The 27,571-nt window shown below is 41.4% G+C and overlaps 1 protein-coding gene across 2 annotated transcripts in view; it reads right to left on the bottom strand.

Moving 5' to 3' along the window:
- The window catches only part of RGS7BP (regulator of G protein signaling 7 binding protein), an 86,994-nt gene extending 64,308 nt beyond the window's left edge, over nt 1-22,686 (bottom strand). For both annotated transcript variants that reach the window (XM_050947125.1, XM_050947126.1), the window contains exons 1-2: nt 21,908-22,686; nt 18,915-19,081 (exon numbers count right to left, since the gene is read on the bottom strand). In XM_050947125.1, coding sequence (XP_050803082.1) covers nt 18,915-19,081; nt 21,908-22,066 — 326 coding nt within the window. In that variant the 5' untranslated portion in view covers nt 22,067-22,686. The remainder of the gene's footprint in view (nt 1-18,914; nt 19,082-21,907) is intronic.
- Nucleotides 22,687-27,571: the final 4,885 nt, after the last annotated feature.

Below are 27,571 nucleotides of genomic sequence, written 5' to 3'. Positions count from 1 at the left end.
GCAACTTGGCAGCTAACCCAGTGGGAGATAGTGCAGGTTATCATGGGAAATGTAGTCAGCCAGGGAACCTGGCCCATATGGGTGTGAGACATCCAAACTACAACTCCCAAGAGACCACATGGCAGCATAGGCAGATATAGATTACTTTTGAGAAATGAAATGTTTCAATTCAGGGAATGTTGAAACTTAATTTTTTTTAAATGTTGAAAAATGTTTAGACATTTCATAATTGAAATTTGTCTGCAAAAAGTGTTCCTATTTTGAAATATTGGCCTGTCCAACAGGTTGGGAATTCAGTTTTTTCAATCGGCTGCAAATGAACCCCAGCTCATGATATAAGACTTTTCTACTAAATTAAATTATTCTGATCAGGAAAGTACTCCAACTTCAAAAAGTTATTTAAAAAACCCTGCCATCAATAAGAAATCAAAGCAAAAACAACAAAATTCACTAGCTTCTATTTGTGCAGAATTCAAAAAACCATATTGGGGTAAACTTTAGACAATATGTGTATGGATTTTGCCACGCAACTATTATCATTAATGAATCATGCAACTCTTTGGTGCATCACACTAAAAATGTACTTAAATATTTTGTGCTCCCTCTGCTGGCCAAGCAACATCAGTCACATTATCTAGAAATTATTATTCCTGGAACTGTAATGACACTGCAGAGGAAAATGTTCTGGCATGATAAAACTCTATATAAATTGAAGTTGTTTATAAAAACAGGGTGGGGAAGCTAACCAATCTGATTGGCTTGCCATTATGCTAACCCATGTCTGTAAGCAGAGCTGTCCTTTGAGAACTGTATCTTGTTCTGGCCCGACAAAACAGAAATGCCAGAAATATACAGTGTCCTAAATTATGGTTTAAAGGAGACAATGTTGTTTAGAGAGCAGTTTACCATACCTGCAGTAATTCTGCTTCCTGTTAGGTTCTACAGGTATTCAGGCAGCTACCTATGTGCATCTTTCAGTGCCTCAAGACCTTTACAAATTTGGTCCTCTTCTCATTAAAAGTATTATTTACATCTATATCAATGAAGGGTTTGTATGGGAATATTTTACTCAGAAAGGGCTTCATCCTGTGACATACCGAGAACGTAATGGGAGGTGCTCAGCTCTTCAAGCACTTGGCCCTAAACTTGCAGTAATTGTTTTACAGGGAAAAAGCCCCACTAAACTGATACATCCAAATTGCCACTTCAGGAAAAAGGTTTTTATAAAAATGTCATGTTTACTTGCCTATTTAGGAAGTGATATAACAGCAAAATGGAAGTACTTAGCATTGCTATTAAGACTTTCTTCAAAGGATTGAGATGTGATTTAAAAGTATTAAATAATTTTCACAATGCCCCTGGGAGGTAGGTATGTATTATTATACACCTAGCAGATGATTAACTTAAGGCAAGTATCAGAGGGGTAGCCGTGTTAGTCTGGATCTGTAAAAGCAGCAAAGAATCCTGTGGCACCTTATAGACTAACAGACGTTTTGGAGCATGAGCTTTCGTGGGTGAATGCATGCATCTGAAGAAGTGGGTATTCACCCACGAAAGCTCATGCTCCAAAACGTCTGTTAGTCTATAAGGTGCCACAAGATTCTTTGCTGCTTTAACTTAAGGCAGAGAGAGGTTAAACCGAATATTCTAAAATGTGTGTGTGTGTGTGTGTCTCAAATCAATTTTTAGGCCTCGAAATCGAAACTATGGTTGCTCGGCACAATGAAAATCAGGCCCCTTTTATTTAAGTGCTTAAACAGGGATTTAAGTGCCAACAATTGAAAACTTCGGACTACAACCAAGGTTTTTCAGAGATGACTGGTGATTATGGATGCTTCAATTTTTGAGAGCCAAACCTGAGATATCTTAAAAGGGTTTGATTTTTCAGAGGGCAAGTGCTCAGCATTTTCTCAAAGTCAAATCTCTTTAAGGCTGTGGTTCCCAATTTTTTTAGTACTGAGGCTTCCTTACAGGTATTTTAAGACTTGGTGGCTCCCCACAACCAAATACCATTATTTTTTAACCAACTCAGGACACTACATCCAAGAGGGACACTAGAATTCGGAAGATTTTGCAACTTTTCTCATGCTGCAACCCCACTGTTGTTTCTGGTCATTGCTGCTGCCCCACCAGTGCACAGCCACAGTTAAGACCATTTATCGAGGATCTTGACTATTTCCTCATCAGTCATTCAGGTTGGGATTGCTCTGCAAAATAAAAATTCTTTAGCTATTGAACCTGCTTTGCCAAATCTCACATGACACAGAAGCTGAGCCACGCTAGCTATTCATCAAGATGCAGTGCAAAACTTAACTTGTTCTACCACCTGGTCCTGGATGTTTTCTACAAGTCATCAGTGAGGCAGCAGATGGTATTATTTGACACAGGAATGGTTTTCAGTGCCATGGCTGCTTGCTCCCCACATAATTCTACACGCCTCTGGTGGCTAGAAGTAGGAGCATCTCATGAATGGTATGTGCTTGTTTATTGGGGTATGGTTGTTTGCATTTTGCAAATCCGTGGCTACAACAATAGATGCTTCTAAGCTTTTTGAAGAACAGTTACTTCTCTAGAAGGGACTTTTTTGTTATTGTTTTAATTCTTCTTGTTTCAGAAGGAAAAAAATGCAATCTCTTGTTTATGAATTCTGGGGTTACTAAATGTCTTCCCCATGCCTCACGCTGTCATTTACTCATACTCAAAAACAAATGACATGTTGTGGCTGTGGACTTTCTGCAGTAATACGGAGACATGAAAATACAAATTAATGTAACCTATCATTGTATTGTCTACTTTTGTGTTTAACTTAATTAAAATAATCATTTTCTGCAGCCAAGCGTTTGCTCATGTAGGCATAGCACTTGGTTAAAACTGTTCCATTAGAAAGACAAGAGACACCTGACTCTCTCTCAGCCCCCTTCCGTTATCTGCTAGTGATGCTGCTGCTGGCCATTGGAGCCTCTCTTTGCCCTCCACTCCGCCAGAGGGCTTTCAGCCCAGGATGCAGAGAGGCTCCTAGGCCTGGCAGTAATACCAGCAGCATAAAATGCAGATATGTGGATAATACACAGTTGATTTTTAAGCCTAGTTTAATAGTTTCTCATTTAGAAAGAAAAAAACAGTGGGCATATTGATTAAATCCCACCCCCCAACCCTGATGGCTCCCCTGTTTGGGAAACACTGCTTTAAGGTGTCTCCAAAAATTGCAGCACCCAAAATCATTAGCCCATCTTTGAAAATCATGGCCTAAGTGACTAGTAGCAGAGCCAGGCAGAAAACATAGATGTTCCAGATCAAGGTGCTGAGTTCTAACTACTGAACACACTTTTCCTATTAAACAAACTGAAAACACATTATTTTATCATGCTGGTTTTTATTCCTAAGCTATCTCTTCTGGAGGCTCAGTGAAATTTCAAAAACTGGTAGGTTATGAACCAGAGCATATGGGGAGCATGACAGAGGTTGCAACCATGCTGTATTGTCTAATTATATTAGTGTATTCTGATATAACACCATTGTTAAAGGGCCACTGACAACCTAACTTAAACCCCAAATTTGGTTGTGGTTTTAAAAATATATTTGTTTCCATATCCTGACAGTAAGTAAGTCACCTTTTCCCCTCCAAACTTGTGATTTAAAAGGGTTTTGTTTAGCTAGAAGTAGCTTAAAACCAAATGGCTATTTCAACCCTATACTCAGCATTGCTGCTGTAATGCTACAGCTACATTTATTTACCCATAACTGGAGTACCCATAACATATTGTCAACACACCTCCACATTCTGGGTGTCAAACACATTCAGAGCCGTGAAAAAAGGTAGAGCCTAAGCAGAGGTGGCTCTAGACATTTTGCTGCCCCAAGCATGGTGGCATGCTGCGGGGGGCGCTCTGCCGGTCCCGTGGCTCCAGTGGACCTCCCGCAGGCGTGCCTGTGGAGGATACGCTGGTTCTGTGGCTTCGGTGGACCTCCCGCAGGCATACCTGCAGAGGGTCTGCTAGTCCCGCGGCTCCACCGAAGCCGCGGGACCAGCAGACGCTCCGCAGGCATGCCTGCGGGAGGTCCACCAGAGCCCTGCCTGCTGCCCTCCCGGCGACCGGCACAGCGTCCCCAGCGGCATGCAGCCCCAAGCATGCGCTTGGCGTGCTGGGGCCTGGAGCCGCCCGTGAGCCTAAGTGACTGGAATGCCTGGACACATGCACGCTAAAGGCATATTTACACTACAGTCTTGGGGTGTCACTGCAGCTTGTGTAGACATAAATGAGCTAGCTTTAAGCTTGGGTGGCAGAGAAGTAGAGCCATGGCAGCTTGGACTAGCAGTGCAACTAATTACCCAGTGTTTTGGGTGGGCTTGAACAGCCGGTGCTGAAGCACAAACTGCTGCAGCTTCACTATGCTAGTACCTGAGCTTGGTAGATTAAAGCTAGCTTGGGTACATCTACGTAAACTGCAATTATACCCCGAGACTGCAGTGAAGACATACCTTAAGTCAGGGATAGTCAATAGTGGACTGGGGGCCAAATCTGGAACACCAGATGCTTTTGAATGGACCATGAAATCTTTTTATTTACTTCTTATTAGCATTATTGTTATTACGGTGTGAAAAAGTTTCTCTGGAATCTAGACCTTGACTATACCTTGCCCAAGAAATTTGGACCTTAACAAAAAATAATTGACTACCCCTGCCTTAAATTGTTAAGAACAAATCTATAGAGGGAGGCATTTATGCTTTGCATCTTCAATATCCAGCTACCCAGAGCAACTCTCCAAAGGCAAGTAGGGACAAAGGAACGGTAAATCTGTGGAGGCAAGATATTTTGAGAATGCCAGTTTTAGTAAATAACCTTGTTTTCTCCTCCATTAATTGCTTCCCTCGATTCCACTCTTGGAGATTAGGCATTAGAAGTGTCTGGAATCACAAATGATTCTTTTTTGTTTGTTTTTTTCCCTGTGACTTAAAACTGACTAAATTGATTTCATTCACAATTTGTATTTTAAAAGGGACTAAACGAGTATCTGCAAATGACGTTTTAGTCCAGAAGAAATTTTCATGACTGAATCATAAACCCATCTAAGTCAGGGTTTATAATATAAATGGTGACACCACGAGGCAGCAGAAATACAGTGCTATTGATGCAAGCTGAAATAAGCTGTCTCTTTCTTTAACATACAAACTTTGGAGTCAGGAAATCAGAGTATTACAGAGTGAGGCCAAAATGTTCAGTTAGGTACTAAATCCAGAATTTGGGCACCTAAATAAGTGGCCTAACTTTCAGTGACTTGGAGCACCCACAACTTGCACTTAATACACTGTTATAATGTGAAGTACTGTGTGTTGTAGCAACTGCATATTAAATTCCATTTCCCCTATGCAATAGAAAATCATGATTTTATTGTGAGTCGTGCAATATTCAGTGTTTTTTCTTAAACCCCAGTTCTTGGGGTCTTGTGATTAATGAGACACATCTTTCTTTCATTAAACAAACAAAGTAAATTTCTAGCCCTCCTGGTTGTGGAGGAAACCTTGAAAACATGAACCCTACAGATTCAAAAAGCAGAAGGCAGATGAAAAGAGCCCCGCAACTTTATCTCATTATTCTGAGGAACCTGATTTATAATTTTTAAATGCTTGGGGTGGACAATATAAAGTAAGGGCCTTGTCCTGCAAGGTGGTAATTGAGTTCAACTCCCATTAACATTAATAGGATTTGGGGATGCTTAGCACCAACCATAAGATGCTCAGAACTTCACAGAATTTGCCTTTAAAACTTTTAAAACAAAATTAAGGGCTGGCTTAATTAGTAATCCCTAATCATGGGTAGTATCAATGAAGTCAATGAGGCTACTCCCTTGGGTAGGCATTGCAGGATTAAACATTATGACTGAAATTCACCCCTGTACAGAGGTCCAGCATAAGGTATGTACACAATGAAAGCCCCACTCGAGCCCTCAAATATGGGTTTTAATGGTTTATAACCTTTATAATCCAGGCCCTTTGTACAAGGGTGTATTTCATCTGTACGAGTTGCCCATGAACCCAAGGTCAACATACTCTAAAATAAAGTGAACAAGGGCTTGCACTGTTCTGCGTACATACATGCTGACAAAATGAACAGTCACCCAAATGTCATACAATTTGCTCTGACATTATTGACAAATTGGATATTTGTCATTATTCTGCTTTTCCTGTACAAAATATCAAACTGTAATAATAAAAAAGACATCTTTCCAAATAATTTAACTTATTGAACAAATAAACACCCTTTCATGGAAGTGTACCCAAAGAAATATCACTGTGAGTCTAAGGATAATTCAGAATATAATTTAAATGTATTAAAATTAATTAATTTTCCATAATTAAGTCAATCTTATTTTTTTAAAATTCCATAGAAACAAAAAGGAATCAGTCACGTTTGCAGCATAGCAATTACTGGCATGTTTCACATCATTCCCATTTGACAGTAGCAGGTGATTTAGAAATCTGGAAGAACACAAAGAACAGATACAAATTTAAGGCCCATTCTTGCTTTCAGAGCCCAGTCCTACTCCCATTGCTGCCACTGGAAATTTTGCTACTGAAGATGAATCAGAATACAGTTGTTCCTTGCATACACTGAAATCAGTGGGATTTTGGGGTCTTACTGTGGGTCTCATGTTTCTCCATTTAGTGAGAGTTTTTCAAAAGCCCCCAAGAAATTCATGGAATCATAGACTTTAAGGTCAGAAGGGACCATTATGATCATCTAGTCTAACCTCCTGAACAATGCAGGCCACAGAATCTCACCCAACCACTCTTGTGTCAAACCTGTGTCTGAGCCATTGAAGTCCTCAAATCATGGTTTAAAGACTTCAAGGTGCAGAGAATCTTCTGGAAGTGACCCGTGCCCCATGCTGCAGAGGAAGGTTAAAACCCCCCAGGGCTTCTGCCAATCTGCCCTGGAGGAAAATTCCTTCCCGACCCCAAATATGGTGATCAGCTAAACCCTGAGCATGTGGGCAAGACTCACTAGCCAGACACCAGGAAAGAATTCTGTGTAGTAACTCAGATTCTACCCCAACATCCCATCACAAGCCATTGGGCATATTTACTGCTAGTAGTCAAAGACGAATTAATTGCCAGAATTAGGCTATCCCATTATACCATCCCCTCCATAAACTTATCAAGCTAGTCTTGAAGCCAGATATGTCTTTTCCCCCCTACTACTCCCCTTGGAAGGCTGTTCCAGAACTTCACTCCTGATGGTTAGAAACCTTCATCTAATTTCAAGTCTAAACTTCCTGATAGCCACTTTATATCCATTTGTTCTTGTGTCCACATTGGTACTGAGCTTAAATAATTTCTCTCCCTCCCTGGTATTTATTTCTCTGATATATTTATAGAGAGCAACCATATCTCCCCTCAGCCTTTTTTTGGTTAGGCTAAACAAGGCAAGCTCTTTGAGTCTCCTTTCATAAGGCAGGTTTTCCATTCCTCGGATCATCCCAGTAGCCCTTCTCTGAACCTGTTCCAGCTTGAATTCATCCTTCTTAAACATGGGAGACCAGAACTGCACACACAGTATGCCAGATGAGGTCTCACCAGTGCCTTGTATAACGGTACTAAGACCTCCTTATCCCTACTGGAAATACCTCGCCTGATGCATCCCAAGACCGCATTAGCTTTTTTCACGGCCATATCACATTGGCAGCTCATAGTCATCCTGTGATCAACCAATACTCCGAGGTCCTTCTCCTCCTCTGTTACTTCCAACTGATGCCTCCCCAGCTTATAACAATAGTTCTTGTTATTAATCCCTAAATGCATAGCCTTGCACTTTTCACTATTAAATTTCATCATATTATTATTACTCCAGTTTACAAGGTCATCATCATATCCTGTATGATATCCCGGACCTTCTCTGTATTAGCAATACCTCCCAGCTTTGTGTCATCTGCAAACTTTATTAGCACATTCCCACTTTTTTGTGCCAAGGTTAGTAATAAAAAGATTAAATAAGATTGGTCCCAAAACCGATCCTTGAGGAACTCCACTAGTAACCTCCCTCCAGCCTGACAATTCACCTTTCAGTATGATCCGTTGTAGTCTCCCCTTTAACCAGTTCCTTATCCACCTTTCAATTTTCATATTGATCCCCATCTTTTCCAGTTTAGCTAATAATTCCCCATGTGGAACCGTATCAAATGCCTTATTGAAATTGAGGTAAATTAGATCCACTGAGCTTTTCCCTTCAGCTTCATCATGTCTTTGCTCCATCATCTGCTCGAACCCCCTTCTAAGCTCGACCAGAGTTTCCACCTGCATCTCCAATCCTCGGATCTTTTCTTCCACCAGCTCTATCAGGCGGCACTTCATGCAGACAAAACTCTTTTCAGGTACCCCCTCCAGGATCATGTGCATGCCGCAGCTTCCACATCCAGTCATCTTCATTGTGTCTTCCACTGCTTGGGTCACTACAACTGCTGCCTCTGTATCTATCATAGGCTTCCCACCTAAATCCTGTAAATCTGGGAAACACAAACCAACCCAAAACACCACCACCCACAGCAAAACAAACCCCCAACAAGCACCAAGACACTGCTAGAACACTGCACACTCCCTTCAGTAGCCTGTGTGTTCCTCTGCCTACTTCTCTTAGTCTTCTCCCAAACACCCACTCAAACTCCCGTTTACAGCTCTGTTTGCTGGCTCCTGTGTCGCTGCAGCAGTCTATATGTCAAATTTAAGTTGCATTCAGTGGAACCTGAGCTCCTAAATCCCTCACAAGGTTTTGAAAACCCTCCCTTACTAGATTTCTAAGGGAAGCAGTAGCTTCCCTGCTTGAATAGTAAATATAATTCTCCTGTACAGATTGTGCCTAAACAAATGATCCACACGAACTAGTTCTATTTCAATTCTACAGTAAATATATCCATTAAGAAGGCACAGTATTAAAATTCCTCTGCAATGTGGCAATTTGTGGCATAAATGGACTAAAAGGACGTCTGGTTCTGAGTGGGTTTACTATACATACCAGGGGTTCTCAAACTTCATTGCACCATGACCCCCTTCCGACAACAAAAATTACAACATGACCCCAGGATGGGGTATTGAACCCTGAGCCTGCCTGAGGCCCACCAGCCTGGGCGGGGAGGGAGGCAAAGCCCAAGGGCTTCAGCCCCAGGCAAGAAGCCTGTAACCTGAGCCCCGACACCAAGGGCTGAAACCCTTAGGCTTTGGCTTCGGCCCCACGCTTCAGCTTTAGCCTTGGACAGTGGGGCTCAAGCTTTGGCTTCAGCCATGGGCCCCAGCAAGCCTAAGCCAGCCCTGGTGACCCCACTTTGGCGTCCCGACCCACAGTTTGAGAACCGCTGGTATATACAGATTCCTTGGAAAATAGGGTTTTGCATCTTTGAATCCAGTATACATATTGCTGTGAAGTATTTTGTCATTCTGTGTTCTCTGATAATCAGAGAGGTCACAGTATTAGCATACCATAAACAAGACCCAAACAGATGGACTAAGTGAGATGCAATCTTCTCATATTTTAATAAATTGAAGGCCTGATTATTCCATCAGCTGACATGGACAACTTCTATTGAAACCAAGGGGAGTGGTGCACTACTGGCAGGGTAACTGGCTCCTCCTACTGTCTTTGGGCTGATACTGCATTCCTTGAATACCCCAAACTTCCAAAGTTGGGGGCACATGAGGTGTATGGAATACAGGATCAAGCCTGCTTGGGGGTGGGGGGAATACAGCAATAGGATTACTAGTATGTTCAAAAATTGTTTTCTTCTACAGCTCTAGGTTGGCTTGAGTATGCCACCTTTATACTTTATCGGAGGATGCAGTCACAGGTTAAACTCACTGTTATATATTCTGCTGCTGTTTTTACTTTTCTGCTGAATGTATCTGCATGTGCTTTGATACAACAAGTGCCTTTATTTCAAAATAATCTTGCACGAGAAGCTATATAAAGTAATCAATAAAAGGCACCTTAGAAACTAGTGCTCCACCCAGTACTTCCATAATACATAATTGTGGGTCAAAGTCTGGCACCTTTATTCATTCTGATTAGTACCTCACTCCACAAGAAATCCCATTGAAATCAATGGAACTATTCATGAAGTAAGGCAGAATCTGACTGATGGTTTTTAAGAATCCAGCTCCCTAAGGATTTAAATTTTAGGATTTAAATGTTCTTATCTAAAACAAATCAATAATATGCTATAACAACATCAAGCAATTAGTTAAGGTTTTTATTTGCTGCAACCCAGCACATGCAACCCTGTGCGGAGAGGCAGCAAAGGCTAACAATCCACTTAAGTGCTCAAAACAGGGCTTAAATGATACCTGGGTCATGTGCTGGTTTTCTGCCTGGGGATAAATTTGATCTTTTGTGCATTTGCCAGCACACTGGGCCAGATTCGTCCCTGGTGAAACTCCACTGACCTCCACATAGTTGCACCAGGGATGAAATTGGTTATGATGAAATCCTTTTCGGGCAGGGACTGTCTCTTACTATATTTTTGTACAGTGCCTAGCATAGTGGCGCAAGATCTTGATTTGATTTCTAGGAACTAGGGTAATGCAAAAAATAAATGGTAATAACTCTTATGAGTCATGTAAGTCCTTTTTTGAGGGCTTAACTGGTACTTCATTGGTGCATAGACTGACGCTGGCTCTCTTCACAAGGGTGAACTTCAACCTTTGTTATGTTTTTCTGTTCTTTGTATGGCTCTATCACATAGCAACAGGGGAGAGAAAAACATTTTATTAAATAGGAAAACCTGATTGTCAAATAGCAAAAGTCGGGAAAGGGATACGAGGATATGTGCAATCACTGAAACTATTTTTAACCAGGAGGGAGGGCTAATTTAGCAGGGGAGAGAGAGCTCAGTGGTTTGAGCACTGACCTGCTAAACCCAGGGTTGTGAGTTCAATCCTTGAGTGGATCTGGGACAAAATCAGTACTTGGTCCTGCTAATGAAGGCTGGGAGCTGGACTCAATGCCTTTTGGGGTCCCTTCCAGCTTATGAGATAGGTATATCTCCATATATTATTACATTATTTTATTGTCTTTTTTAAATTGACTAGCTTTCACACTGGCAGTGTCCCTTTACATCATTTTTAAATATACAGTGGTCAAGCACAGTGTATTTTGGTTCAGTTGCTGCGGGCCAAGTTCTGATCTCTGCCACAGCAGTATAAATCTGAAATAATTCCATAAGTGAGAAATCAATGAACATTCACATTTAAAATGGTGCAAATGAAATTAGAATGTGTCTCCATAATGTTACGTACTCTCACTAAATAACAGATTTTTTGTAAGCATTTAAGGGGGCTATAGTAAATGTTAACAGAAGCTGCTCCTGCGCACACGCACGCACACACATGTACACACACACTGTATATCACACCTCATTTATAATGGAATGGGAATGTTTATAACAAACACGGGCTGGATCTTGCAAGCGCTTGTTCAGTTGGAGCTGGATTTTGCTACCTTCACTCATGCTTAATAGTACCTTATTCAGTGATTAGTCCTTATAAAATAAATAGGACTTCTTGCCAAGTAAGGTATCACTCCACATAATTTAGGGTAGCAGAAGCTGCACTGCAGAAGCCAGACATTTGTTGTTGTTTTTACTGAATCGAGTCAGATCCACCATAAAACATCCACCCTTCTGCCATTCTAAAAACCTTTGCAATACCTGGGCAATAGCAGACTAATGTAGGAACAGCTGAGTCCTTAGATATACCATTTACTATAATAAAACACTGCATCGAAAATGCATTTAAAGCCTTTTCTCTGACCACTTTTTTTCTATTTAATTAAAATTATACATACATAATGGGCAGGATTCTACTATAGCAAGGTGAAGGGAGGGATAGCTCAGTGGTTTGAGCATTGCCCTGATAGGGTTGTAAATTCAATCCTTGAGGGGGCCATTTAGGGATCTGGGTCTGGGGATTGGTCCTGCTTTGAGCAGCGTGTTGGACTAAATTGGGGTAGGTAATCTATAGTACACATGCCAAAGGCTGATTTTCAGTGGCACTCACACTGCCTGGATCCTGGCCACAGGTCCAGGGAGCTCTGCATTTTAGTTTAATTTTAAATTAAGCTTCTTAAACATTGTAAAAACCTTATTTACTTCACATACAACAATAGTTTAGTTATATATTATAGACTTATAGAAAGAGACCTTCTTAAAACATTAACATGTATTACTGGCACGCAAAACCTTAAATTAGAGTGACTACATGAAGACTCGGCACACCACTTCTGAAAGGTTGCTGACCCCTGGACTAGATGACGTCCTGAGATCCTTTCCAACCCTGATATTGTTCTCTCATTCAATATGTATTATTTCTGATCCCACATTTCCTCTGTGAAAAAGCTAAGTTAGCAAAAGGCAAGTTTGGCCATAAAAATACCCCAGCCATAAACCATGGCAAGATACAGGGGCACCACTTGGTCCCCAAGACTCAAGGAATGAAGGCCAACACCACTTTCCCCTTGCATGAGTGCTCTGGGAAGGGACTGAAATGACAGCTGCAGTGAAACTAGTCAGGGAGAGTAGAGTTCCATGTTCTGCTTGGTAAGAGCTCTGGTTTGTTGTTCTTTTGCTTACATTACCTCACTGTGACTAATTATTATAAAAAATCTCTCCTAGTGACCAGCCCTTACTGACTGGTGCCATGTTATGTTTCTGCTGAGCCATCCTTATTCTTGCTGTGCCTTCTTTAATTTCTCAAGGGTAATGGTTAAAACTTTTTCTATGATGTCTGTCTTAATATAGCTCTCACATGGCTACAAGTCCGAACTGTCTTTTTTTTAACTTGGCTTTTTCAACATGTGCAATATTTGGACCAAGATACAATTTTTTTTTGCTTGCTTAGAAAACTTTGATTTGGGAGAAGTTCATAGAAATTTTAATAAAAATACAACCACAAATGGGTTTGAATTCAGCTTTTTGATATAGCCATGGCAATTTCTGGGTATTAAATAAGCCAGAGAGGAGTGATCCTCTGCTGGTCCAGAAAACAATATAAATGTATTGAAAATCACAAGGAGAAAACAATAATAAAATTAAATAAATATTACATAGTTCAAGCAAGACCATATTCAATGTTTCTGCATGATGTCAGGAGTGGAATGCAATGTGGCCAAAGTAACGTAGCTGTGGGAGTCTTAACTTTTGTTGTTCCTGAGTATTTATGGTTTTTTTAAAACTATGCTGCCTTAGTATTTGCATTGACTTTATTATAAAAATAATAAATATACCATAGTGTAACATAAGGAAACTTCATCTTGGAATTCTCATGATAAGATTCACTACTATAGCTTATAATGTCACCATAACCACTTGATGGGAACTTTTCCTTGTTATGTTACATAATCACTTAACTATTACTGGCTCTCTATCAAGAGAGACAGTAGGATACTCAATTATATTATCAAGGTTTCTGGAAGCAAACCTTGAGTAACTTTACAGGTTACTAAAAATATAGTATCAAGCAGAAAATAGCCAAAGGTTCTGCACAGTTCTGTTCTGTAAAGTCTGGATGATCTCTCAAAAATACGGCTCTCTGAACAATAAGTCCAGGTTTTCAAAGTTAGATGCACACAATTGCATGCGTGCACACACGTTTGCATGACCAACTTCCATGCAAAAAGAGCCAATATTCACATGTAAACCAGCCATTAGCACATAGACATGGCCAGTTAGATGTTTAGTTGGCTATGTGCACACAGAGCATATGAACTATACATGCATATCAGGTATCTGAGTAACAAATTAGGCATTTGCGAAAGTGTGCATGCAGTGGTGCATACGTGTTTGAAACTCCAGCCCTGAGTTCTCTTTCTGTCCTTTATGCCCCAAAATAATAATGTACTTTGCCCACAAACCCAGCTCTTCATTCTTTGCTCCCTTGCCAATCACTGCACCCGCCTAGTCCCTTGCCTTTCTATAGAGCAGATCCTCTTCCAAAAAAGAATTGTACCTCCTCAGTACTTTTTCCTTCATCCTCACCCAGATGCCTTTCCCATTTTAAAATCTTCCTCTGAACTCTACCTTTGAAGAAAATCCTGCTGACTCATTTTCTATTGCTGCTGTAGTCTCTGCTGCTTTGACCATAACCTATGATCCTACACATGCATATTATATGAAGTAGAATTCCATTGACATTTCTAGGTTCTGATACCATAATCAACTGCAATAACTCAGCTCAAGAGCCAAATCCTATTCACCTTATTCTTGAAAATAATCTCTTTAGGTTAATGCGATTCTTGAGGGAGTAGGGTGAGCAGGATTTGACCTCATGTGGTAAGGCACGAGCATCATCAGAAAGGATTTCCTTGTATTTCATTGCTGCTAAATGAAGATGGAAAGTTTCTACTTCATCTGTTTTTATTTATATTTGTTATTCCTCAAAAGTCATAATAGTGTTTGGTTTGAGGCAATATCAATATATTACTTTGTACACTATCTACTATGGAGTTCCTCCCAAGTCTTTATGTTGTGGGGCAGTGCCTCCATGTGATAGCCCAGAGGGTTCCACCCAGAAAAATGGAGAATTTCCATAGTCCATCTCTGGCTCTGCACTAGCTCTGGCCCTGCTTCTGTATGCTCGTTCCTCACCCCTGACCTGACCAGTCTCCACCCTCCACCCTCTCTCCTGTGTGAACCGGGTCCACAAGAGAAGGCAAGAGAGTTGGGGTGGTGGCTTTGCCCAGCTGACAATACATCACACCAGAACTACTGTCACTTTGGATGCTGTATCAGAATTTTCAGGAACTATGTGTGCAGTGCACAGAGACTCCCATGGTATTCAGTGTATGAATAGAACATGCAGTTTTGATTAAACATGTTTATGGCTACTTAATATTTTCAGCTGTTTCTTATTCCTTTAACTTGGGTACAATATATTTTAAGTGGTGCTAACTGCCACAGAGGCAATGTTAGACATTCTTCTTGGTCTTGATTTTAACCAGTAATTGTAATTTAATTAAAAAAAACACTGATATTTTAAACTTTTCTCTTCATTGTCTGTACTAAGCAGGGCCACCCAGGGCTGTGTCCCCACAACAAACTCAGTGCCAAAGCAACACTTTTCCTGCTGTCTCGTTTTTTGTTTCTTCTTATGTCTCTCTCGCTCTTATTTATTTTTAAAGGCTGCAGAAGACACCTATCCTTCCCTTTCCTTTGCTAACTGCCCTCCTCCTCAGGTGCACCTTTTCCCCTCCCTCCACAACGGGTGCCTTCCCTTCCTGTTCCCCACTCACTTCTGTCCATTTATTTCCTGCTCTAACTTTTTATACTCTCATGTTTCCTTCCAATTCTGCCTCTCCTTGTGCTGCTGCCTCCTGACCAGTGAAGTCTAGTCCTCAAAAATCTCTACTCCTGCTTCTTTCCTTTCTATTATGTTACCATCCCTAATGCGTTTCCCCCTCCAGTCTGTCTTATCCTATCTCAGTCCAGACCCCGACCCATGTGCAATACATCATTCTTCTTACAGAATTAGAGACTGACACTCCATGTCTGTTGCCATCTCTATTTCTTTTCCACTCTGAATCCTCATTGTATCCCCTCCCTTCCCTGACCTGGCCGTCTTAATCGAGTCCTCAAACACTGCATGAAACAAGTTAATTTGGCTCTCACTCTTGCTCTCATTATTCAGGTGAACGAGGTTAAACATGCAAAGCACATCTTGTGAAATGCCTCCTGGACAAAATAAGCAATTTATAGTGAACTGTTGGGTTTTTAATACTTACCAGTTGTTATGGATATCACATTATTTATAGTTGTTCAATACAGTCTTAGATGAGTTACAATGTCAATTTCATAGCACCTGCAGGACATTTCTGTGAGTGCATCAGATTTCTATCTGAGACATGAACATGTTAAAATCATATCTTTTGAAACAAGCATATTTCCTTACCTTTGTTACAACACCTAACCAGAATGAATTTTAAAAATAGCAGAGATTTTTTGAGGGGTATTTTTAGTGCTGTCAGACCTAAGTTTTGTAAGAGCTTGTCTTTTGCTTGGGGAACAAATCAGAGTGAACAGTGTCTATTTAAAAGAGAATTTTGCACAGAATCAAATCTGAAGAAAATTATACCAAAAGCACTGTGCTTGGGCAGTGTTTTGGTTTTGGAGTGAGATTCACCAGTGGTACGGAATCACTGACAGGGTCTGGCTTCAGGAAATCATGGGCAGAGCAGCCACACAGGAATCTCAGTGCATCATCTGTGTGCCACAGAAAGTATCTCCATGTTGAATCTTCACAGGCAGGCACAGAAGGCTATGACGAGCTAAGAGAGATATACATTTATGTTGGTGCAGTGGCCCTAACACCCTGCACAGCTGATATTGAAGTACTGGATGCAATAGTTAAGGGTTAATGTCTCTTTTACCTGTAAAGGGTTAACAAACAGGGAATCAAAAACACCTGACCAGAGGACCAATCAGGAAACAAGATACTTTCAAATCTCGGTGGAGGGAAGCCTTTGTTTGTGGTTTTTGGGTTTTGCTTTGTTCTCTCTGGGTCCTGGAAGGGACTAGACGTGCAACCAGGTTTCTTGCCAATCTCCCTGCTACAGTCTCTTATATATTCAGAATAGTGAGTATTTAGTAGAAAAGGCGGTTATAGTCTTTTGATTGTTTTCTGTATTTGCAAATGTGTAGTTTGCTGGAAGTATTTTAAATTGTATTTTTGCTGGTGGGGGGGAGGCTTCTTTCTAGTGTCTATTAGCTGTAAGACCCTGTAACTTTTACCATCTAAATTACAGAGATAACTTTTACTTTTTTTCTTTCTTTTTATTAAAAGTTTTGCTTTTTAATACCTGTTTGATTTTTTCCCCTTGTTGAGGCTCAAGGGAATTGAGTCTGTACTTAACAGGGAAGGAGAAGGGAGGGGAGAAGGGTGGAATCCCTTTGTTTTAGATTCACGGAGCTTGAATCTGTCTATCTCTCCAGGAGCCCAGGGAGGGAACACCAGGAGGGGAAGAGAAGGGCGGGGAACAAACCTGATTTCTCTGTGTTGTGATTCAAGGAGTTTGAATCACAGTAATCTTCCAGGGTAACCCAGGAAGGGGAAATCTGGGAGAGGCAACGGTGAGGGAAGGGGTTTACTTTCCTTGTGTTAAGATCCAGAGGGTCTGGGTCTTGTGGGTCCCCGGGCAAGGTTTGGGGGGGGGGCAGAGTTTACCAGGCACTCCAAGTCCTGGTTGGTGGCAGCTTATCAGATCTAAGCTGGTAATTAAGCTTAGGGGAATTCATACTAGTACCCCAGCTTTTGGAGTCTAAGGTTCAGATTGGGGAAATATACCATGACAAGTTCATAGGCTGAAGCAGCAGAAGCAGGAGTGCTATGCAGCAACTGCTAATTGGCAAATGGATTTTACCTCTCAATACCTGTGCACTTCACCTGCACAGAACCCAAATACTCAGGCTTTATGAAGGTGGGGGGGATTTTACCCTTATTTGAGAGAACAACTTTTTCTCTTTGTTTATCCTGCAATAGCCATAATCCTGAGTTTGTGATGACACATTCTGTTACCATGACAAGGATGTGGTGTCACAAATTTAGTAATATGGCTTTACTGCAGACTCAAATAGGGAAAGATGGTCTTGGAGGCTATAGCCCACATTTCAGTACAAATAGATGAGAGAGTTAGCAGACATAAGGAAGATGATTTAACATAGGCAAATGTGATAGGTGAATACAGATGTAAATTATGAAAATGATTTATGTTTAAGTTCTATGTATCTTAAAGTATGTCCCACTTCAAGAGCTTGATTCTGCAAGATGCTGAGTTAGTTCAAGTCCCATTGATGTCAGTGGACAACAAAGCAGTTCTTTAAATCACTGGAGGCACAAGGCAACTTGCAGGATCCAAACTTAAAATATCTAAGGCAATAGCTCCTAAAATTGTGGTCTGTGGACCACTTATGGTCTGAGGAGCACTTGCTGATAGTCCGTAGAGAGCTTGTTTTTTCTCATCCTTGTTTTCAGCTGAGAGAAACAGAACAGATGTGAAGGGAAGACGAAATGAAGAGATGTTGTGATTAACTTTTTTTCAAAAAGGACAAAATACTGATTACATTACAGAGAAATGAAAATACATAAATATTTCCCCTCTATGTCTTTTCGATGTAAGCAACAGCTGTAGTTCCCACAGGATGTCACAGAGTAGCAAATAAGAAGGAGATGGTCCACAAGACAATATTTCCTTTACGATGTGATCCATGCTAGGGTAAATTTTGGGAACTGTTGATCTAGGGGTAAATAGCCATAAGGGCAGAAGTTTAGTCTCCCTATTTTGTACATGCAAAATCAACTGTAGTGTAAAGCAGAGTATTAGCAGATGCAGGTGTACATTTTACAAATGTAAATTGCACCTGCTTAGTGATCAAATTGGTGATTTCTCTCCCTGCACAGGCTATTTAGCTATTTATAAAACCATATTATCTTAAGGCCCATTCCTGCAGTCTTTAGTCATGTAATATTCCCACTGATGGGGTATTGTGTTAGGGCTGCAGGATCAGGCCCATGGAATTTCACCCTGGAAGCTCAACCACGGATTATATTCTTTTGATCATTTTGCGTTGTGACTGCCAATTAAACCCTTCTCACTTTACAGAAAAGACTTAATGAAGTGAATAGGATACTATCATCAGTGCCAAATTCCTATCAGTAGCATGATTTGGCCCAAAATGATGCTATGATAAGGGTTTGTACATTCCGTAAAATCCAAGACCATACATCTCTTAGTTTAAATCCTAACACTGATGTTTGCATAGACTGGTAGTATAACAGTTTGCTGCCTTTGCCCAAAGCTCCCTTGAAATACTGTTTAGCAACCAGAAACTTAAATATTATGAAGGTAATTGCTTGAATGGAAGAAAGACAAGAAGACTCTTACCCAGAGATTGCTGCTAGTTTTTGGTGTGCCTGATAGGCAATCTCACATCCTTTGGTTCTAGTCTTTTGCATTTCAGCATGTAGAGACGGACAATTGACAGAGACATCCCCAATGGAAATGACTAACTCCCGGTACAGAGCCACCAGGGTATTGAACTCCTGAACAAGCTGAAAAACAGATTGTTTACTTACATGAAACATTTAACTACAGTGATAAAATAATGGAGCATTTATAAAAACATTCTTACTTCAAGACCTGCTCCTATTGACTTCACAGAGAATGGGATCAAGTCTTTAACATTTAGTAAATGGGTAGGGCCTTCATGTGAGCTACCTTATATGTACCATAAATATTCTCTTGCAGGAAAGTAATATTCCAACTAACCTCTGAATGTGTTTGAGTAGTTAATCATAAATATTATGCAGAACATAAATAACGGCTTTTCTTCTCCCGATAGCATGAGATTATTTTTTATCATAATGAAAGACAAAAATGTCTCCAGAGATGATTCCCTTCACTCCCTCTAGTTTCTGATTAGCAACACATTTAGGGAGTGGAAAGTACCATTCATTTATGCACTGGAGCCTTTGCTAATTTAGTTTGTAATGATTTCCTTCCTGTCACTTGCCTCTAACCCAGGTTTCAGACTTGGAATTGACCTGAAGTTGTTGGCTGATAAGATGCACTAGAAAGGCACTTTCCACTTAGTATTCCAGAAAGCACTTTGGCCAGTGTGAAATAAACAGACAAAGAAATAGATAAACCTCTCAGCCTTGCCACAGAAATACTCCAACCCAGCATCATGTTACCAGACACATTTGGACACTATTGGATAAATCTTTATATTCACAGCACACAGCATTGGAAAGATTATTATTTTGTTCCATTAATCTACAATGTGCATTCTTTTTATTTTAAAGAAACAAAATGTATGTTGACTGTGAATGCAATCATGATCTGCAAGAGATAAAAGCATGAATAAAGGCCACTGGTAGTGGGGAAGAAGGAGGTAAAAAACTGGATTTACCTGGATCCTACCAGATCCAGCCAAATTTTGGAGACAACCCTCAAATTCTAATGCCTAAATAGAGAGCAAGGGTAGCTGTTCATATTGCAGCAAGAAATTCTGGGTCGGGCCCCGATGCATCCTTGTGCAAGGGTGGTGTAAAAACCCAGCTCCTGTACCTGGATCCCGCCAGTTTTGTGCCTTCCTCCCCAAATTCCCTAGCATTAATAAGAGAACTGGTTTAGCTGCTTCTGGTACACCAAAACAATCCAGACCCTAATGCATCCTTATACATCTGCTAAAATACAGATGCAGCACATGAATCCTGCTAAATTTGGCCTCAAGCTCCCAAGTCCCATGGCCTAAAAGGAGAACAAGTGTAGATGTTAGTGCACAAAATAATAATAATAATAATTAATAAAAAATCTGGACCTCAGTCCACTGTGGTGCGAAGTTCCATAAAAATCTCAAATCTGGCACCCGGATTCTGGTGAAGACAGCCAAATGTTGGCAGTTATCACCCCAAAGCCATTGCCTAAATAGAATACAATGGTAGTGCTGCTACGCCACCAAAACATCCGGACCCTTGTGCATCTAGAAACAGCAATAGCACAAAAAGCTTGATTCAGCACTTGGATGCTGCTGGGTCTTGGCAATTTTTGGTCCCAAACTTTTGTTTTTTTATCTCAGATCTAAACATATTACCGGCTATATAGTGAAGCTTCTCCAATTCCACTTCTTCTCTATTAAGCTGTCCAAATTTGGGGGTTAGAGTGAAAAAATGTTGCTAGATATATGTATTTATAGTGCCGCCATGACAACTTGCAATAATGTCTGGACTTTTTTGGTGCACTCAGAGCTGTTACATTACTCCCTCTATTTAGATAGTTTAATTTGGAGTATTAGGGCAGGATCCAGTTACCGCACTGCATGCTCCAATGATAGAGGGCTGATATCAGGGTTCAGATTTTTAATGAAAAATAGCATCAGCTCCACCTGTTTTCTAGTTAGAATCTCTAATTTGCAGAGTTGGGGCTCAATATTGCCGAGGTCCAGCTGGATTCTGGTGCCAGGGACACGGATTTTGTGCTGTTGTTTTGCTGGAATAGGGTGACCAGATATCCCGATTTTATAGGGACAGTCCCGATTTTGGGATCTTTTTCTTACATAGGCTCCCATTACCCTCCCCCTCACCATCCCGATTTTTCACACTTGCTGCCTGGTCACTCTATGCTGGAACATGCTGGGGTCCAAATATTTAGGGCATACTAAGTGACTACCTTAGTGAAGAAATTTTGTTCTGTTACATTTGAGGGGTCAAAGTTTAGATGGATCCAGTAAGATCCTGGTGCTTTAATCTAGTATTTTGCACTGCTAAGGTGTGTTGAAGTCCAGACATTTTTGGCATACTAAAAGCACCTCTACTTGTTATCTATTTAAGTGGTAGATTTTAAGGGGTTGGGGCCAAAATCGGCAGAATTCAGCAGAATCCAGGTGCCAGATCCTGTTTTTTGCAGCATTGCCAGGCTGAGATGAATCAGGACACAGATTTTATTAGTGCCGTTGGAGTAGCTACACTTGTGATCTTTCTAGGCAAGGCATTCGAATTTGGGCGTGTTGGGGCCAAAATTTGGCTAGATCTTGGGGTGGGCGAGTGCTGGAGCTGAGTTTTTGCAGCATTGTTGCAATGGGATGCAATAGATCTGGATTATTTTGGTGCACTAGCTTTGTTTTCTATTTTGCTAAAACAATTTGGAGGTTTGAGGGTCAAAAATCTGCAGGCTCCATCAGGAGTTTTCCCCCTGTCACGGCACATGGTCTGTCTTTAGCCATTACGACCCGCGCGAAAGGGTGTCAACTTAACCGGGGGCTGCAGTTTTAAAAATAGTGCAGCTGCACGTGATCGGAATAGACAAGCTGGAGGGGGAGTGGCACGACCGCAAACTACAAAAATACAATGGGGGGGGGAGCCCTTTGTTTTACCCACCATCTTGCAGTCCTCCAGGGCTCTCTGGGTTTTGTAGGAGGTCTCAGAGCCGCTGCCCCGGCGCTCTCCGTCCCTGCCGGGCAGGGGGGGCTTGCTGATCTGGAAGATAGAGCCAGCGGTCCTGGGGCGCTTCTTGCGCCCATTCGGTGCAGAACTCATGCATACGCATCCACCAAGCAAAAGCAGCTGCACTGATCCCAACAGGAGCGGGCAAATGATTCCCCCACCAGCAGCAGCAGCAGCTCGGCGATGATGAGTCCGAGGAGGGATCCAGAGTCACCTTTGTCTTCCCACACCTCCCCAGTCACAGACTAAAATGCTGCAGCAGCGGCTGGTCACCTTCAGCGTGCGGGAAGGCTTGGGGAGCGAGCGCGGGGCCCGACAGCATCCTTCCCACTACAGCCAGGCAGGGGAGCGGGCTCGTCAACTTCTCTGGCTCAGCAGCATGTCAGCCCCTGCAGAAAGAGCCCAGTGCTCGCTCGCTGAGCCCTCCTCCCCTCGGCATCGATTTGCAGGTCGGGCAGAGGCAGCCGGGGCTGGCAGCTGGCAGCTGCCATTCAGGAGGGAATTCAGCCTTCAAAACCTGCGCTGCTGCCGGGGCTGTGTCTCCTGGTGTCTTCCCAGAGCAGCGCCAGCTTCTTCATCCCCCGGGAGAGAAGGGCCGCGTGTCTGCGTGCGGACCCGCGCCTCCCTGGACCCTAAGCGTTCGCCTTGATCCGGTCTCCAAGGGCTCGCCTGGCTGAAGATCCCATCTGAACCCTTTGGTGGGACTGGTTAGACGTAGGGAATCGGGCAGATTGACGTGGTGAGCAACATAGCACATTGATAGGGCGGGAATACTAATGTGATCCATCCATGCAACTCCCCCTACAGTGTATACATTAACCCAATCCCATCCGCAAAGAGCAGCACTTGCAGTATTACTTCATCGGCTTTATTATTAGAAAGCAGAAGTGTCAGAGTGAAACCCCTTACCCCCCTGCCCATATTTCAAGCTAAGTGTTTATGACCTGAATTATGTAGGTGTCCAGGTCAGAGGCAAAAATGTGATAGCTTTAATAGCTACTCCCTTAAGCTTGTAGGAGTCACAGCTTACAAACGCTGAGCAATTTGCACCGTGAGCAATCTGACACAGAGGGATTCCTTTCCCTTTGATATAATTGGAGTAAGTGCATAGCTCCTTGCATCTAACTGACGCCAATTACAGTACTATAAAAAGTGTCCTTTGCCATAATTAGCACAGTTCCACATCTGATTTTTTGCAAAGCTCCGGAGCTAATCAACAATCAAGTTACTTATTTAGAGGAAGGACTTGTCTTTTTAAACAGCCATTGATCCCTCGATCAAAAATGGGTCTCTAGAATACAAAAACAAATATTCTTTTTATGGAATTTTGCACATCAGAGAAAATGGTCTTATCTGAGGTTAGGGAGGGGAGATTCTGCAGGGCACAACACAAAGACTCATCCGTCAAACAATAGTCACAACAGACCTTCTTCCTGGAGGGTAGAAAGCATTATATAAACATTTCTTCTCATTTCCTCTACACTTCTTGAATCCCATAATATTCCTGTACAATGGGGTGAAGCATGAAACACCCCAGGGAGCGAATGTACTTTCCTTCTCAAGAGAAGGCTGCTATACTGTGGTAAGATTGTCATCAGCCACTTTCTCCAACAAGACTAGTCAGACATAGCACATTCCTGATTCATCAGGCTACTGCTCTAACCCAATACTGGGCCTCACTACAAATCTATGCCCCACCATCCCTGTTAGTAGTAATGCAGTAATGGTCACGTCTGAATTTGCCTCACTCGAGGTATTGCACAATAACTTTCTCTACAGCATGAAACAGAGAATTTTTCATAGTACAATGTGGGATATTTTACATACATAGCATCTTTAAGACCAAAGGCGCACGTTACAAACTCTGAGCCCAATCTGCCTCTGAAGATGCACGTGGAGATTCAAGCACTCTAAGGGACAAGACTGCAGACCTGTTTCCAGGATACACAGAATGGAATGCAGACACCTTGATAGTCTTGTCTACATTCAAAACTGTTTTCTTAAAACTTCCCACCAGCGCTCCTGTCAGTGGGAGAAACAGTGGAAGCGTTAATGTAAACTGGGTATCAGTGGTCCCCATTGCTGTAACCACTGCTCTGAGAAGGGTTTGATGACATTGTGATTATAATGCTGGTGGCCAGTCTATTTTGGCATACTACCAAAGTTACTATCACTGGTGGAGTTGCAGTGGTTGCATCAGTGGTGGAAAATTTTTAGGGAAAAAAAAACACTCTAACGTAGATATGGTCTAAGATGGAGGGCAGCAGCGAGCCACTGGCCAAGGACACCGGGCCAAAACTTTACTTTTGTTTTTACAAGAAGTGCCATGGGATCTTCAACAGCCAGACAGAGCCGAGAGGATCTCTATTTACAAGTGCCATTTGAAAAACAGCCCATTTCCCTTTTCATAGTAAACTGCATAATATACTGCTGGGGATACAGGGCTGAGTCAGCATCACAGGCCTGTGAATTTATGTTTCAAAGGAGTTTAAGTACCATAGCTCAACCCCTATATAGTTGTAGTAATAATAATACTTGGTACTTCTAGTGCTTTTCATTAGTATATCTCAGTGCTTTACAGAAGTGGCAAGTATCCTTATCACCATTTTACAGATAAGAAGAGTGAAGCCTGGAAAGATGTGAATGATTCACTAAAGACCACACATTGATTCATTGGGCAGAGCCAGAAAGAACATAAACGTCCAGGCTTCTGTGCCTTTAGCCATGGGACTACACTTCTTCTCTAGACAGCAAATATATGAAGGCAATTTCTCCTCACGCTGTCATTGTTTATTTATTTATTTGTTATACTTTCATAATACAAAGCACCATTAAATCACATCACGATGAACAGTAAACACACCACTTGGGAGTCACTGGCCAGCAGCCTTCCTACACAATTTACAGTCTTCACGCAGCTTTGAGAAGTGCAGCATACTGCATGCTGTCCAGTCAACCCCATCTTCTAATCACACTTGCCAAGAGTACCCCTTGCCCCAGCACCAGACCCTGCAAAACTTGCTTTGGCACTCTTCCTCTGCTCATCTGACTCACTTGTCCCACAAGCTCAAGTTTTCTTCCTCTTGTCGTCTAGATCAGGGGTTCTCAAACTGGGGGTTGGGACCCCTCAAGGGGTCATGAGGTTACTACATGGGGGCAGGGCTTCCCAGAGGATTCAGGGGGCCTGGGGCAAAGCAATTTTGGGGGCCTCTTCCATAAAAAAAAGTTGCAATACTATGGAATATTATATTCTTGTGGGGGCTCCTGTGGGGCCCAAAGCCTGGGGCAAATTGCTCCACTTGCCCCCCCCCGGCGACCCTGAATGGGGGGTCATGAGCCATCAGCCCCCACCCTAGACCCTGCTTTGTATCCAGCATTTATAATGGTGTTAAATATATTAAAAAGTTTTTAATTTATGAGGGGGGGGTCCCACTCAGAGGCTTGCTATGTGAAAGGGGACACCAGTACAAAAGTTTGAGAATCACTGGTCTAGATGATATCAGGTATCATCCCGGTTATGTTGTAAGTTTGTGCACTTACCTCTTCATTATTTGCATGCAAGGTATAGCTAAAGCACAGTAATTGCCTGTGGCATTTCAATTCAAAGGCAGAAAGCCTCTTAATGTCTTATTTCCTTAGCATCCACATCTCACATGCATATAGCAAGAGACTGCCATAATTTCATTTTACACGTCATAGTAATACGTTTACTATGCCAAATGTGGCTCAATGTTGCTAAAGCAGCATTTGCAAATCCAGTTCTATTTCAGTTCTCTGATGTTTAGCATCCCTTGCAGTCATGCTACCCAGATATTTGAAGTGCTCAGTGCACTCCAGTGCTTCCTCAGATTTGGGTAGGAATATCTTTTCAACAGGCTAAGATGTCAACATTATCTTTGGACCTAACTTCTCTGCTTCCACCACTGTTCTTTCTAGCAAGTTTTGCACTTATTTTTGCAATGTTTCAATCGGATCAATATCATGGGCAAAGCACAGATGACTAATTTTTCACTCACCAATGGGTACACTGTCCTACATAGTCCTTGCAGAACAAAAAATACTTATCTTTTCTAAGGAACTTGGTTTGAGCTATTGGAGTTGCGTGTCTGAAGAGCTGGTATATCCAGCGTAAATAAATTATTAGAAATTAATGAGTTCAAATGAACCCCTAGTGTAAACCCACTGATGTCATTGGGACTACATCAAGGATGAATTTGAACCACTGAATTGATGCAAAATGATATTCTAGATAGTGGCTAGATAAATGGCCAGGGACTTCTGATATTTATCTTGTCATAATTTTAAAAAAATATTTACCAGTTTATAACCATCTAGGAATGCACATATTTGGCCTATGCAAACATGTTTTTATTACTGTTTCTCACATCCTCCTTCTGTTGTTTCTTCCTATTTTTTGTTGCACCCAATAATTGGCATCTTCTTTTAAATTATGTTCTAACTTTTTGAAACAGGGACTGTCTTTTACTCTTAGTTCATACATCACCAAGCACAAAGTATTCTAGTCCTGTTTGGAGTGTCTAGAAGCTGCCATAACACAAATAACAAAATAATGATAATAACAACAAATCCAAAAAAGAGTGCATTTTTGTTTGATTGTATATTTTGTATATAGGGTGAAATCCTGGCCCCACTGAAGTCAATGGTAAAATTCCCACTGATTTCAATAGGCTCAGGATTTCACTCATGGAAATTTTCACCATATGACACTGAAGTAATAGATTAAATGAGACTTCATATTTTAATGTATATTTGGCACAATCTTCAACTCTCCACAATCTTTTGAGGCATTCGTCCCTGATGGCTTATATTTTCAAAATGTCCCCATTGTAGAATGTATATGAATTCTGCTTTTTTTCTGGCCACGTATAAAAATGATGATTTTGCAATTGTCAGTTTTTCTTGGTTTATCCTTGCAGCAGACTTTTGAGATCATCATGGAAAGTTAAGGATTTCATGACATCAGAAAGGTTACTTAGGAGTAGCAGGAAAGACAGAGAACAAGTCATTCTGAAATCAAGAAAAAACAATTCTGTATAGCTTCTTGATTCTCAAAGTCTTTGGGGAAGAATTCCAAAGTACACTATCAAAGACTGCCTCTGAATAAAAGAAAACGAGGATCTACTTGAAATTCCTACCAAAAGGAAACAAAATCATCTCCTGAGTAAAGACAGGTATATTTGCAGCAACATGTTTTTTCTGAAATTATACAGAAACAAATGTTTCCCTGTTATGGGAAGAGGAGGAAATGAGAGGTGTACAGAACCCCATTAAGGGTGTTATATGGAGTCCTGAAATAGTTGACAGAATGCAAGAAGACCTTGGTGTGTACAATGAGCTCAAACTACAGAAGTTACAAAATGTCAGCCTCCTAGTTTATTATTTGTTTTATCATAGTACTTAGGAGCCCCAGTCATGGATCAAAACTCCATTGTACTAGGTACTGTACTAAATAAAAAGATGGTCCCTGTCTCACAGACCTTACTGTCTAGGTATAACTAAAGAGACAACAGATAGATATAACTGGGGAGAATAAGGAAACAATGAGGCAGTATTGGTCAGCATGATAGGTAGTGGTGT

Source organism: Gopherus flavomarginatus, chromosome 3 (assembly GCF_025201925.1).
Source record: "Gopherus flavomarginatus isolate rGopFla2 chromosome 3, rGopFla2.mat.asm, whole genome shotgun sequence".
NCBI classification, from domain to species: domain Eukaryota; kingdom Metazoa; phylum Chordata; order Testudines; family Testudinidae; genus Gopherus; species Gopherus flavomarginatus.
The sequence above is the reverse complement of the archived record's forward strand: the minus strand, read 5'-3'. Positions and strand labels throughout refer to the sequence as shown.